The sequence below is a fragment of the Oryza brachyantha genome, chromosome 5 (assembly GCF_000231095.2).
Source record: "Oryza brachyantha chromosome 5, ObraRS2, whole genome shotgun sequence".
Classification (NCBI taxonomy): Eukaryota; Viridiplantae; Streptophyta; class Magnoliopsida; order Poales; family Poaceae; genus Oryza; species Oryza brachyantha.
Window position 1 is genome coordinate 10,623,620 of NC_023167.2, and position 14,959 is coordinate 10,638,578.

Here is a 14,959-nt window from a genome sequence, read left to right on the forward strand (position 1 = left end):
AAATAAAAAGTGATCAATGGTGTCAAATAAAAGGTGGTGCGAGTATGTTTCTACACTTGAAAATTGCTTATATTCGATAAACAATAATTAGCGTGCTAACCATAGATGCAAGTATTTTGCTTGTGTTACATTCGTGCGTATTCCTGTAGTAATGCACAGGGTATTTTCACGCGTATTCGTGCGTATTCATCTAGTTAATATAAAATGGTAAAAAGTAATGATCAAACACATTCACTCTCACGGGCTAATTAGGATTACAATTTAATTCAGAGAAATTAAAACAAAGAACATGTGGTGAAATGCAGTTCTACCTGCTATAGAGTGATAAACTACGATAAACCTCGTTTGCCTTCCAGAATTCCAGTACTCATGTACAGGTTTTCGCTGCAATTTGCATCAATACAAACTTCCATTGTGTCCAAAAAGGACTGGCATTAAAGCATTTTAGTTTTAACTGGCTCTAGCCCTCTGCTCTTCAGAAGCTAGCACATGAAACATTAAGCCCTCAAGCCATTAACAGTAGATGGTTACATGGATTGACATTGGTTTCCATTAAAAAAGAATGGACCGAATGCCATTATTTAGTTCTGGACAATGTATGATATACACGTACAGAGAGGCAGAGACAGCTTTGAAGGCAAAACAAACTTTTCTGTACGTCAACAACGAGTTAGCTCAACAGGAATATTTCTTCCCTAAAAAGGAAAAAAAAAGGTGCCGTATCAACTATCTACGTTCCTGTATTCTTCGTGTGGAACAGAACAAATTGAGCAGGCATATTCTTGCTCGAAAAGGAAATAAGACACGCACCGGTGACTTAACTATACTTGTATACCTTTCACCAGCCCGTGGTTTGTAATTTCTTTCTTTTTCCCTATTTGTTGACAAAACATCTAAAATACCTAAAGGCTGACCCCTGAACTATGTACAACTATGGCAGTAGGTGATAACTTTTCCATGAAAAATAAGCTAATGGAAAACTTGTGGAGAAGTATAATATTCGCTTTCACTGAAATATGGTCTCAAGTCCTCTTGGGACATGAAATCCAATGGGAAAGAAACAAGGTGACCTTTGACCATCTGCAATCTTTCCATAGGATCTGCACCCTTGAGATCACCGTCCTGGTAGGTTTCCAGCTTCTCTTGGGCTATCCCCAAATCGATTGTGTTGTGACCGATTTTATCCCTCCAGTGAGCTAAGCTTTGCCGAAATTGGACCCTGCATCATCATTATATTTAGAGCAAAGAGCAATTTGTAAAAAGGGACACTGAAACGGAATGGTCAATTCATACCTTGAATGGGTGAGATCATTAGGAACACAAGAGAAGACATCTTGGTAAATCATGGTATTTGTCTGCCAAACAAAACCAGTTAACTAATGTATGAGTATTAATGGAGATTGCTATGGCTAAAGCATACAATATAACATGTATTACAGTTTGGATTTTACAACTGATGAAAGCCACATCCTAATATTACATGGAGTGCCAGGTTAAGACAATCCTAAAATGGTTTCTACATTCTAGGATGATAAGCATTAGTAGTATCGAGTGAAAGATGGTTAGGGTTAAATTAACTACGGCCTCAGGAAACAGCATTTATGTTCTCACCTTAGCAGTGGCCATCCAGATATTTTTGAAAGTTGAGTCATCGATAGGGTCCATAATATGGCTAACCTGCATATCAAATTTATGTTTTAAACAATCAAAATAGTTCACATGATATCACTATCTGCTGCAATGAATATAAGAAAACTTGTTGGGGCAGATGCCTATGAGTTAAAACAGCTTGGAGAAAATTTCTAATACCGCCACCTTTGGCAAGGCAATGTTTCTTTTTTAGAGATGAAATATTACAAAGGTGTAGGGACATTGCACAAGCTCACCACAATTTGGGATGAGATTCAAATTTTAGACTGTGTCATGGAAATGATATTACTAACTATTTGATTTAAGAATACATTTTCCGTATATTATATGTTTTCACTAGCATATAACCTAGAAAAAAAATGGTTCATGTTGTACATTGGAGATTCTGCTATGTCCAGAACATTTATTTATGGCAAAATTTGCTACAGGACATCGAAAAAACGTGTAATTAGCCGGTGGACACCGTAAGATCACGAATTTGCTGTAGAGCACCACAAAAATATGATAATTAGCTGGTAGACACTCTAGCCATTATTTTATTAATTTCGGAGTCAAAAATTTTAAAAATGACGAGATTGCCCTCGGTGGCCGGGTCGCTGCCACCCTCACCGTAGCTGGGTCGCCACCGCCGCCGCCTACTCAGTCGCCCTGTAGGCTAGGGTGCGGTGTCGAGACCGACTGGGTCTGGTTTGACTGGACCCAGTCAACATAACGGGTTAGCCACCAAGGGCAATCTCGTCATTTTTAATTTTTTACTTCAAAATTAATAAAATAATGGCTGGAGTGTCTATCAGCTAATTACCACATCTTTGTGGTGCCTTACAGCAAATTCGTAGTCTTACAGTGTCCATCGGCTAATTACACGTTTTTCCGATGCCCTATAGCAAATTTTAACTTTATTTATTAACAAAATGATTACTGAAGGAAGTAAAGCATAGATGGAATATATCCCAAACCTCTCCTCGATGAAGGCCAAGGTGCTCTGCCCAGAGAGAGAGACGTAGGCTTAGAGAAAACTTCCCAGCTTCCCAAGGTTTTCCATTCATTTTGGAAGTGACAACTTCTTTATCTTCAATGACCACAGCAATCTACAAGGGCCAAGAGGAAAAACTATCAGATGATCGACCTCCAACACAAACATTACTTGATGTAAGTGTTTAACTGTTTTCTAAATAGAGTTAACTGAAAAACAAATACTTCTCATCAGAGAAAAATATTCTTGAATTAAAATTACATTTAAGTAATAGAAAGCTCAAGGAATGTATCTTTAATAGTTAATACTCATTTCCTGTCATGGATTTGAAATATTACAGAATCAGAACTACTCTAAGCCTCTATGGACTGCAGTCTTACAAGTTACAAAACAGGTGCAGCATACCAAAATATAGTGGACACAGGAATATGAGAAATGCATACCTCAGAATCTCTTGAACCAAGCAAGCTTCTATCATTTATGTTAGCTGATCCAATTAATGTGATGCGGTCATCAATTATCATCAACTTACTGTGTACATAAATCTGCAATACCGACAATATTAAAAAAGTATTCAATTATTTACATGCTAGTTCTGTGAATCATGAACTTAAATGGCCAAGTGCTAGGATCCTGACAAAAAAAAACATGCTGCATAACTGGACAAGACTCATACTTTACCTGATTAGTGACTAAAGGGCCTCCGTCGCATAGCCTACCATGTGTTCTAAGACCATAAAAGGAGATATAATCATTTGCTTTTGGACCAATAACGTCATATAGATTCTGAAGTATCGAATTAGGGCCTCTGCAGATAGTCCGGTATTGCCAATGCATAATTGCTCTCACAGATGCAGCTCCACCGTCATCAATGCCTCCCTGTCATGATATCATGTGAGTAACCAAGCACCAAGACTTTCGGAATCGCAGCAGTAGAAAATTACCTGAAAACCTGGTAACAAAGGTATTATTATGATGACTTTGAACCGCTTTTTTTCTCTCTCTGCCCTAAGTATGCGCCTGTATAAGGCTTCCAGTACACGGTTTTTAATCGTGTCATCTCCTGAAAGGCCTGATATGAAAAATTGATTCTACAAAAAAGGTGTGACAAAAGGGTTAGACAATTTGCTGGTGATCTCTTGGATAACTACATGCTTATAATATGTGTGGAAAAAATGATTTTTACTTAAGAAACTGAACAGAATAATATGAAATAAGATAGCGACAACACATACTGAGCATCATTTTAAGATCTCTATCTAATAAAACATACTGTTGTTTACAAATTGAATTTTTATGCTTAAGAAAATGCAGACCTCAATGTATACAAAATGTTCTGCCTTTTCAATAAGAGAAAAAAACGCATTGTGGATGCTTCCTTCAATTTGAGTGGTTCCAGCTGACCATTGACCAACACTTCTAATAACCTGAGCCAAAATATACATTCATTAACTTCTTAGAAAATGATGCATTCATTATAATAGTTTCTAAAGTTAGTATACAAGTATATCTGACTATACAACAGGACCATATCTTATGTGTAAGCCCTTCTGGAAAAATGGCGATAATGCAGACAAAATTTACATCTGCCAACCTAAACGAAAACATTGCCATACCCATAAATTACGAAAAGACTAACAAGTTGATCGTAGCTGCTTTTCTGTTTGGATACCAGTTAAATATATAAATAACCAAAATAGTCTTAACTCAGCATATGAAAAGGCAACATCACCAAAAAGCAGAAAAACTACTAAGTAGTTAAACAAACTAGATATGAATCACATTGTGTCATAGTCATTAAATACAGCCTGGTCATCAACCCAGTTTCGAGCTTTTCATGTTTCAAACAAAATAAGTATCACATTCACATGTTATGCCATAGTTATTAGTCCTGGCCTAGCCATAAACCTAGTTTGATACTTTCCATGTTTGTCTCTTTTTCTACAGCATTCACGTTGTGTCTGTTATAATAAAAGATTTCACATTGTTTCCTAATGAATTACTCTCTATCAAGAAAGCAGATATAAAAACTCAGAACTTCAGATGTTTACAATCTACAGATAGCAAAACATGTAACTTCTTGTGTATCAAAGTTAGACAGATAATAAAGCCAAAATTTTGCATCTGAGATTCTTGCCCATTACTCTCATTCCTCGGCATCAACAAATTAATTCAAAATTAACTGCAATACTGACCTGACAATGACAAGTTACCCTTGGACCAACTTGCCCTATATCAAGTACTGAAGCAACTTGATCTCCTCTTTCTTGCATCTCCCACCAGTTCTTATCCATGTGATACATTTTTTCCTTGGAAGAGTCAAAATGTCTAAGAGATGACGACTCAAGGGAACTTATATCATCTACAAAGCCTCTCATAGGTAAATCCTGTCGGGAAGAATCCAACTTTGCCTTTCGGTTAAGCAAAGGCTGATTGAAGCTTGTTTTATGGAGGAGATCAGAATGGTTGATGTCTAAATCATTCACTCTTAAATCTCCATTGGGCAATGTCTGTGGCTCAAGCTCTTGAGGTAAAAGCAATGGAATGTCCTGACACGATGCCCGTGAGTCCACGGAGACTGGTTTTTTAACATCAGCATCCTTATCATGATTTTGTTTACCATCAGCCTCACTGTTAATTTCTTGGCTTATGCCCTTGTAATGTGGAATTACCATGTGGTGATGAGGCATCAGCAGGGGAATTCCTTGCTCATTGGGAGCTTTGTTCCTCTGGAAAAAACAATATTTTATTTAAAATATAGAGAAAACACTTTATATGATGAGAATGTCAATGGAATAGACAAACCTTTGCATAATTCCAGCGCTGAACAAAATGCCTTGCGACATCTCGACAAGGTGGACCATAGAGAGCACACTGAACATCATGCCAAGGCATGCGGGGATATTTAGTTCGGTCCAGCTCATCTTTCATTGTGTCCTCCCAGGAATTTGGCTCAGATTCCCTTATGTACAGAGGTAAAACTCAGGTAAGAATAAATTGGGAAGAGTCCTGCATAAATACTTAAATACTATGATAAGGATAAAAGAAATGTCATAGTTACCTAGGGTTATAGTAGTCCTTCCCTGGCCATATCACAGGAGGAGCATCTGAAAGTTTGTGTGCTGGAGTATCATAACGACCAAAGCAAAGATCAAGACCTCCAACGTAGCATTCTTGATTATCTACTATCACAATTTTCTCATGGTGTGACCTTCAAGTGAAAAGTAAGCAGTAAAATTGTTGGAATCAAAATAATCTTTTGTTGAACATAGGGAGACAAAAAAAAAGTATTCCTCATACCACAAGTATACACCACTTGAGAAATGATCAGGATATCGAAGGACTTTGACATTCTCATGAATGTTAAGTAGCTTTTGTTTACTGTACAAACTATTAATTTTCAATGCAAGAGCAACTTCCTTGTACAAAAGAATGTAAATCTGCATAATGGCCACAGTTCAGAGTAGATAGTCAGTAACTATCAATATCTATGAACAATCTAATTTACTTATTCTGTTTTTCCTTTGTGGTGTCATGTGATCAGTTGATATTTTACCAATGATCCGAGTATGCATTTTCTGGGAATTAACATTGAACTCAAGTGCATAACTTGAAAAATAAGATCACCATGGCCGTGTTCGGTAGGGAGGAAGATTAGTTAACTTATCCGACGCGGAAAACGTAGCAATAGATTAGTACATGATTAATTAATTATTAATTATTAAAAAAATATGAAATAGACTAATATGATTTTTTAAAGCAACTTTCCTATAAAAAAATTTTGCAAAAAATACACAGTTTAGCAGTTCGAGAAGCGTGCGCATGAAAAACGAGGCGGATAAGATATCTTATCCAGCCTACCGAACACGGCCCATGTCATATTAGGAACCTATTACCCCTGCCTTGCACAAAATGATAAGAAGAATACGATTAAAAACAACAAATATGTAATTTCCAGCATAACTCGTAAGCACCAAAGGATGATGTGGTTTCAAAAACACCACAATAGATTGTTGCCTGTTAAATTTGACGAAACCAGAAAATAAGAAATATTTTTTAAAAAAAGATCAATGCCAGGGACCCATTATGAATAGTCATTGTTAAGAGGATTATTAGGATAGGGTCCATTTATTTAGAGTCCTTCCTTATCTCTAGTACTTTCCTTATCTCTACAATATACCAGCCACCGAGGCTCAATACAACAACCCAGATACACATTAATCCTTCTCCCTCTACTATCCAACATGGAGTACAGCGCGCATCATCGGCTTGATCACCTGATGGAGCGTACAAGATCCACGACTTCTTCAACCGATTGTCTTCGAGTATGAGGACTACAACCAAGTATTGGGCTGCCGCTACGTCTCCTCTTCAGACAGCAATATCGCTCGTGGTCACCTGCTCCTGCATAGACTTGGAGTTGCAACTGTGAAGCCCCTCTTGGGCCGCAGCGTTGTGGCTTTTATTGATATCCTCGTCATCTGCACTAGTCATTGTCAACCATCAACTTCTTCACCTACTTCAAGCACTACAGCCACATCTTTAGGCTGCCACTGTCGCCGCTCTAGGTTAGTGGTCTAGCTTCTCCTGACATTAGCTATCGACGTTGTTTCGGCTGTTGGTCTTGGAGGCCTTCTGCTAGTCCCCTCTGACATGGCGCAAGGTTCATGGTGGTCTCCTACCTTGTTCGCGATGTATTAGCAACACTGTTGTGCGTGTTCATCCCAAGTTGTCCTTGGGCCTTGCAAACCCAGTGTTACACCATGTTCACCACAGTTCAACTACATCAATTCTTCGGTGTCATCTTCCTCAATGATTGTGCGATTGTGTCTTTCATCTCTAGTGCGTCCTCACGCACCTTGGTCCACGGCACCGTCGTCCATCGCGTGCACCCACAAACTCTCCCATGGCCCAGCTCCCTCGACATCTGCACCATCAACTTCAGCTACATGGACCATGGCACCGTCGCGTGCACCCGCAACCTCTCCCATGGCTCAGCTCCCTCAACATTTGCACCATCAACTTCGGCTACATAGACCACGACTACTCTATGCACAGCTACCTCAACCACGGTTCACTTCGGCTACTTCGACTATGGCACAAAGGACTATCATTGTTGAGTCCTCTTGTCGGTTCCTTGTCTGGTCTAAGCGTCTGCACTGCTCATGCTTGGACTAGGGGGGGTGTTAAAGTATATGGTGAGGATTATTGGGATAAGATTGATTTGCTTAGAGTCCTTCCTTATCTATACCACTTGTACTCCTATGTAAACCGGCCCCTAAGGCTCAATACAACAACCTAGGTACACAATAATCCCTCTCTCTTTAATATCCAGCGGTCATTAATTTTTAATATATTTTTCACGAAAAAGAAGATCTATGGATCATGATATTCTTGCATGGTGTCTGCCCTAAAGGAATTGTTGATCGCACAACTTGCAAGCAAATGCAAAGTGAGGATGGGTGTGTGGGAGGAAAAAGGGCCAGAACCAAAAAGTAGGAATCTTCATGAACAGTTTGTTAGTGAAGGAATTCAGGATGTTCTCTTTCTTGTTAGAGCTTGGGAAGGTAATAGACTTAAACCTCACAAGGCAAGCCATCTTCAGATGGTACAGAAGCTGTACGATGCTAACTTCTAATAATCATGCAATTGATACATAAATAAAGTAGCAAACATTGCTTCATAATTTAAACACCTCACACTCATATTGTTAGTCTGTAGTTTCTGATTAAAAGGTAAAAAAAAGTACCATACCTGTACACCCTGCTTAGCTCTAGCTTCCAGTAGAGCATCAAGCCTAGATGATCCATGATGTTGGAACGGGCGTCGGAGAAACAATTCTGGGCAGAGCCACCAGTCAGTAATAAATATCTGCATTAAATTTTGATTATCTTGGGCAGATTTAGTTATTTTCGATCAGTAACTGTTGAAAAGACACAAAGTTAACCTCTGATTTTGCTTGCTCAATGGAGGAAGCAATTGCTTCAAATGCAGCTTGCCCGTCTATAAACCACTGTACCATACTCCCATCTTGCATAAGGCCCCTTGGTGGTGCAAATGAACCAAAACGATGAGGGTAATACCAGCCCTCTGGAGTTTGTCGAGCAGCATTTATTGCAGCAACCCAATCTTTCACTTTAGAAGAGCTTCTTGCTCTTAACTTTATAGTCCGGCCACCAGAAGACACCTTCCTCCAAACAGCACAAAGAGGTTTAGACTCCACAAAAATAAAAGGCTAATGCTGTATCAAAATTGTATGAATATGTTGACTGGCTCAGAAATATCAATATCAGTATCAATTGATAAGGACCCAATTTAAAGGCAGTAATTTCACAAGAAATAATTCAGTTCCTAGCTCCCACATATATCAGAAAAAGTGCCACATTCAAAACATGGTTTAAAGGGTATGTATTTTTTTGTCAGCTATCATCTACGCAATTCAACCGAAAAAATATTCTGTCAAAAGTAGCATTTTTCACAACAAGAGCACAATCCTATGCATGCACCAGACATATTAACTTGCCCCAAACAACTGTCCAGATAACAATGGATTTCTCTTCACAAATTGGAACAATTAGTCCGAATTAGTCTGACAAATTGACAAATAGATGATCCTTATAATTTTGTTGTATGATTCTCATACTAGAAGCTACAAATAGAGTTGCTCCTATAACTCACACTATGATAGTTGTTGCCCTAACAAAATTCTACAACCACCTGTCGCGTCAGGGCGATATGTGTTCATTAAGATATCCATACCACAAAGGCAGAAAGATAAAATTCTGCATCCCCATAATGCTCTATTAGGCACTGTTGTGCTTTTCAGGAAAAAAAAAACTTATACATTTACTGTATGATCAAATAATTCACTGAATCATCTTTTTAGGTCCATAACATAAAATCACTAAGATATCATATTTTAAGAATGTTCCCATCTACTAAGCTTTCACTTTGCAATAATGCACAACTCAACCACCACGATCTAGCTAAACTCAACATCCTTGCAATAGATATAAAACTACTTCAGCTATCTATCAACCACCAAAAGTACAGGTATTGCATTTCATTGTAACTCAACAAGATATCATAAAATGGAATAGGTACCTGGAATCCAAAATGCAATGGGTTCCGTTCCTTGATCTCTTTTGCTAGAGAGATCTGGCCCTCACCACTTATATCCGTATGTGGCAATGCATCAAAGATAATGACATCTAAAAGCTTTGGATCGAAAGGATCTTTCAGTAAAGCCAAGAATCCTGGCTTTAGGACAAACCACACCTATTGAAAAATTATTTAATTATATAGATTAAATAGAATTATAATAAGACAGCTAAATAAAAAAAATTAACTACATAAAATGTAATACCTTTTGCCAGCTGCTCTTGCAGCAGTTAAACAACCCACATGAACAACAGTTCTCTTTATGGTCCTTCTGAATTTTTGGCAAGTGTCCAACAGATACATAATCTTCTTTTAGCTTAGGACCATATTCAGGTAAAAATGACAGACATGATACCTCCAAAAATTTGCAAACCTGTATTTTGAAAGATGTTTTTAGTCCTGAGTCCTGACAATAAAACTTAATCTAGATGCAGATGGGATATTTCAGTCAACATGCTATTCCAACTGGAACAAAAAGAATGAAATGTATAAAGCTTTAGATAATATATACCTCCCGAGAGTTGACAATGTCCAAGTTCCCCAAAAAATGGTTCAGATATTCTTGCATGGCAACTTTTGCTCGATCAGAAACCGAGTGCTGACGTCCCAGAGCTGGTCGAATGACAGGCAAAACAGCACTTGAAGGAACATTTCTGCCACAACAGGTTCAATGTCTTGCTTACTGCATGCATGGGATAACATATGGAGACTCAACTGCTCTAATTCAACCTTTTCAATGTGATAAAGCATAACTATATACAACTACTAGTGCATCGCTGATGTATAAACATGTTTACCTATGTCTAATGGAACCTTCTTCAGACTGGGCAGGAACATTCACATCGTCTGCTTCATCCTCATCATGTACTACTGGCATATGTTCCCCAATTCCCAGATTTTGTAACCATTCTTTGACCTTGAATCACAGAACAAAGAAATCAACTTAGTACATTAGACTTCAAATATACTGCTTCCCATCGTACTGACATTTTGCCAGTTTACATGGTTAAAATTTATTATATTTAAGTAAGAAAAGATGCCATTTCCTGCACTTGATCACAAAGGCTTTTCTTGCGCCAGGAAGAGTTTGCTGGGGAAAAGATTGAGATCCAAAGGAAAAGATCAACTGAGAACCACAATACATCTCTTCCCATTGTCACCAGGGACTTTTGGAGAGCAAGTGTGCCACCACGCAGGCAGCATATAGGTGAGATCCTCAGCCAGTCAAGTGACTGATGTGACAACAAGGGCAGTCCAAATCTGAAGCGGACAAAGCAATAAAGCCATATCCACATGAACCAACACTAGCAACAAGGAGAAATGCGTAGGAACCCACACGATGAACCAACCAAGTGGACACAGCTAGGTTTTGGGTAACCTTGCTCTAATATCATGTTATGAATTGGACTTGTCTCTATTTAATAAAGAAAGGCCAATATACCATGTACAAGGGGCCAAAGGAAAATTGAGAAAGAGAGATAACATCCAATATGTTATACTGTTAACAGTTGTTTTCATTTATGACCTAATGTGTCACATAGTTCTAAAAAATGTTGGAGCCCATTCAACAAAATCCCAAATAACATTTCAGATTTATGGAAGTTGAGTAGAAAAATACACTTGCATCTCCAATCTAACAGCACAACTGCACAGCAAATTAGTGAGATTACTTTAAAGGAACTTACAGGTTGTAATCAAGTATTGAAAATCATTACAACTCATAATGGCCATATAACCAACCTGTTCCTGCTTCTCATGAAACTCTTCAAGAAATTCACGTCTCTTCAATGCAAAGTGTAGATAGAGAACTTGTGAAGCTTTCTTATATAGCCGCCACCTAAACTGATAGAAACAGTGAAATTTTTCAGAGCACATCTGACACATTTGTATTTAATGGGAATAAATAGCAACTCAAAGGAAGAAGATATCCATCACAAGAAAGTAAGAGTGCACCGCAAATAGAAAAACTCTATATGACAAGTATTAAGAGTTACAACTCATGAATTCAACAAGTTAAACCTTTTCTGTTTCGCTTTCATTCATATGTGCATGTTTAACGATCTGCCCACACAGTTTGTGACATGTGGTGCATGCATTCCGTTAACTTCAAACTGATCATAAACATGTGTTCCACATAGTTCCCTTGCACATATCAAGATAATAAGAAGTGGTGAAAGGGAACAGAAACTATCTTAGCAGCCCTTTTGGCAAATTAGGCATGTACCAAGTTTTTTTTCAAGTAAGCATGTACCAAATTGTTAAGGACAGATTGGTCAGCAGTCAACACTAGACAGTTGATTTGCAAAGTGACAAGTCAAGATAGTAAGATACCAGAAATAATATTAATTTAGAATCTATTGCAATGTACAAATTGGCACAAATAAAGTCACCTTAGCACGTCCATCAATGTAAATTTGAGAATTTTTCTAAGTTAGTCAAGTTCACAGTCTTGAATTGATTGCATGTAATTAAGTACTCCCTCAGTCCTTAATTATATCCAGATTCATCCCTAGAATCCCTTACATTTAAAGACGGAGATAGTAACTTTGTATAGGTAATCATATTAGAATTCCAATAGATTGGAATGATCATCAGAACTTAATTCCAAAAACATGTAAATGAGACATCAGAGCTCAAAAGCTAATTCGAACACAATTCACAAAATGTGATCCATTTATAATTATTTGAAATAGAAAGAAAACACATTATTTCAGTACTATAAAAGACCACCGAGGTTTTAGCAAGTAGTATGTGAGTAATTGGAAGCACATTGTTGCATTGCAAATTGAAGTGGCAAATTACTCGACACAAATTTCATATGCACATCCAGCGAGAAAGCACCAAGCATCTGGTTCATTGGACATGCTTAACCAGAAACCAACATCTCTAGTTTACCTAAAACATAAATCTACATGACCAAGTACTCATGTGAGTAGGCGAGTATTCTAAGCCAGTTTGCTTCACCAATTATGAGTAAATAAAAAATGAGCACATGACAGGTTGAGCAAACATGCCATTGTACTAAGGTGAGTAGGTTGTTTGCAATGCAAGTAAGCACATCATCCAATCAAAACTCATGATCAATTAGGCCCACAGTGCACCAGAAAACTGCACACACAAGTTTTAATCTATTCACGTCTATTATAGTACAATATTTTGGAGGAAATAAAGGTATTTGTACAAGATTAATATGAGAGCGGAACTTCTCAAATGAGCAGAACTTATCAAGTCAGGCTGATCAGCAGCTGATATATAATTTTCTAATGAATATTCAAACATAAAAGTCATGCCTGTGCAATGCTGAACCATTAAACTAAAGTCCCATACTGCCACGGCCGCGGCCGTAATGTTTAAGATTGCGAAAATCATACTAGTCGGCTGGTACATCAATCAGAGGAAGCCGACCTCTTTAAGCAAATTCTCTCATCCCTGTCCCTATGCTGGATTACTGGCTACCAAAAAAGCGAACAAATTCATAGCAGCATAGAGGATAGAACCAGAAGTCACATCTCGTGCAGAAACTAAAATCATGAGCTATAGTAATTAGCAGTACAATCCCATCGAACTATTAATACGATCGGTATTTCGCCAACCAAAAGGACGGGATTCTAGACTAATCCAGCCTCTCATCACCCCCCCTAATTTGCACATGATTCTCAAGGGTTCACACGGAAAGCTCAAAAACGCACGGAACAGGGTGGGGAGGATCCGCGGACCTGCTTGTAGTGCACCTCGATGGTGTATGAAAGCAGCATCGGGGTGATGTCCCCGGCGTCGGGGCGCGACACGGCGACGATCGACGCCCGGGGGAGCTCCTCGAACACCCGCGCCGCCTCCGACAGCCGGAACGACGCCGACGCGGCCAGCACCTCCGGCCTCGCCGCCGCCCCCTCCCTCTCCTCCTCCGGGCCCCTAGGCATCCGCTCGTACCGGTGGCCGCCGCCGCCGACGGCGAGGCGCTCCACGTTCATGGAAGCTTCGAGAACGGACAGCTCGGACGGAGGTGGGGGCCGGCCGATCTGATTGGAATCGTGGAGACGGCGAATTTTTATTTTTATTTTTTTTTCTCCTTCCTTCCTTTCTTTCTTTTTCGCTCCCTCGTGGTGCGGGAAATGCGAGCGAGGAGAGAGACGGACGTTTTTATAGTTTCGGCAAGTTTGAACCCGAGTCAGAATGGTGGGTCTGTCTGGCATGTGGGCCCGCCTTTCCGCAAAGGTTCTGGTTCGGTTCGGGCCGGCCCGGTCCGGTCTAGTGCCTGGGTCAACATGCCAAGCCGTGTCCCCGTGTGGCGTCCTGCTCCACCAGACCTCTGAGGAACTGACCAGTCAGAACCAGGGTTTCACAAAACTGTGACTATCACCGTGATTATCACGATAATAGCACGTATCGTCAATATACGGTAGCAGTATTATCGCACGTATCGTCAATATACGATAGCAGTTTTCGACGATACGGTTTCATAAACATCTTTGGGGAATTTAACTTTTTGCCACCTTTAGGCTTATCCTTCTTAAGATTGCACTTATTATTTTGCAATTGGAGAAAGAGGCTTTTCTATTTTTTCGCTACTTTATGTACTATAGGCTATCACATGTGCATACCAACATGGAATGGACGTGCAAAATTACCAATCTACCTCTGATTGAAATACTATGTAAGCTCGGTTTAGTGGAGATAAAATTAGAAAATAAATTGAAATATAGAAAGTAATTAGTTGCATTCCATGTTAGTATGCACACGTGGCAGCATATAGTGCACATAGTGGCAAAAAATAGAAAAGCTTCTCTCTCCAATTGCAAAATAATAAGTGCAATCTTAAGAAGGGTATTTGGCTAATTGCCAAACCTAAAGATGGCAAAAGTTTAATTCCCCAATATCTTTCCAATTCAAAATTTTTGAAAAAAGCTAGTAGAAAAATCAAAAAAATCATGGTAATATTTATGTTTATCCTAAGCTCAGTGGTGAAGAAAATTTTAAAAACAAGACATGAATCAATTAAAAAGGTTAAAAGGTGAGAGAAAAATTAAAAATCAGGCCCAAAATGGCCCAACGTGGAGGAATACAAAATCATCGAGATAACCGCAAAAAACCGTGCGATTATCATGATCAAAGATAATTATCGTCGTCTTTAAAATCGTTAGGATAATCGCACCAAACCGTGTGATAATCGTATCA

The 14,959-nt window shown here is 38.9% G+C and overlaps 1 protein-coding gene across 2 annotated transcripts; it reads right to left on the bottom strand.

Moving 5' to 3' along the window:
• Nucleotides 1-360: 360 nt before the first annotated feature.
• On the bottom strand, nt 361-13,881 carry LOC102722297 (phospholipase D zeta 1-like). Of its 2 annotated transcripts, XM_006654236.3 has the most exons (20): nt 13,501-13,881; nt 11,525-11,626; nt 10,582-10,700; nt 10,296-10,437; nt 9,990-10,157; nt 9,728-9,901; nt 8,571-8,810; nt 8,378-8,494; nt 5,924-6,063; nt 5,685-5,834; nt 5,429-5,585; nt 4,819-5,352; nt 3,940-4,050; nt 3,568-3,714; nt 3,305-3,502; nt 3,067-3,168; nt 2,607-2,738; nt 1,612-1,677; nt 1,294-1,355; nt 361-1,219 (listed from the first exon to the last, which is right to left on the bottom strand). In XM_006654236.3, exons 1-20 carry the CDS (start codon nt 13,753-13,755, stop codon nt 970-972), a joined length of 3,366 nt encoding a protein of 1,121 aa, XP_006654299.2. In that variant the 5' UTR covers nt 13,756-13,881; the 3' UTR covers nt 361-969. The 2 variants fall into 2 exon arrangements, with proteins under 2 accessions (XP_006654299.2, XP_006654298.1); XM_006654235.3 differs by lacking the exons at nt 11,525-11,626; nt 13,501-13,881 and having other exon boundaries at nt 10,296-10,466; nt 10,582-10,668.
• Nucleotides 13,882-14,959: the final 1,078 nt, after the last annotated feature.

Coding starts and splice junctions, on each gene's coding strand:
- LOC102722297 (XM_006654236.3), bottom strand. CDS start 13,755: ATGAACGTGGAGCGCCTCGCCGTCGGCGGCGGCGGCCACCGGTACGAG. Junction 8,495..8,570: donor TTGAGCAAGCAAAATCAGAG/GTTAACTTTGTG, acceptor AATTTAATGCAG/ATATTTATTACTGACTGGTG. Junction 1,220..1,293: donor AATGATCTCACCCATTCAAG/GTATGAATTGAC, acceptor ATGATGATGCAG/GGTCCAATTTCGGCAAAGCT.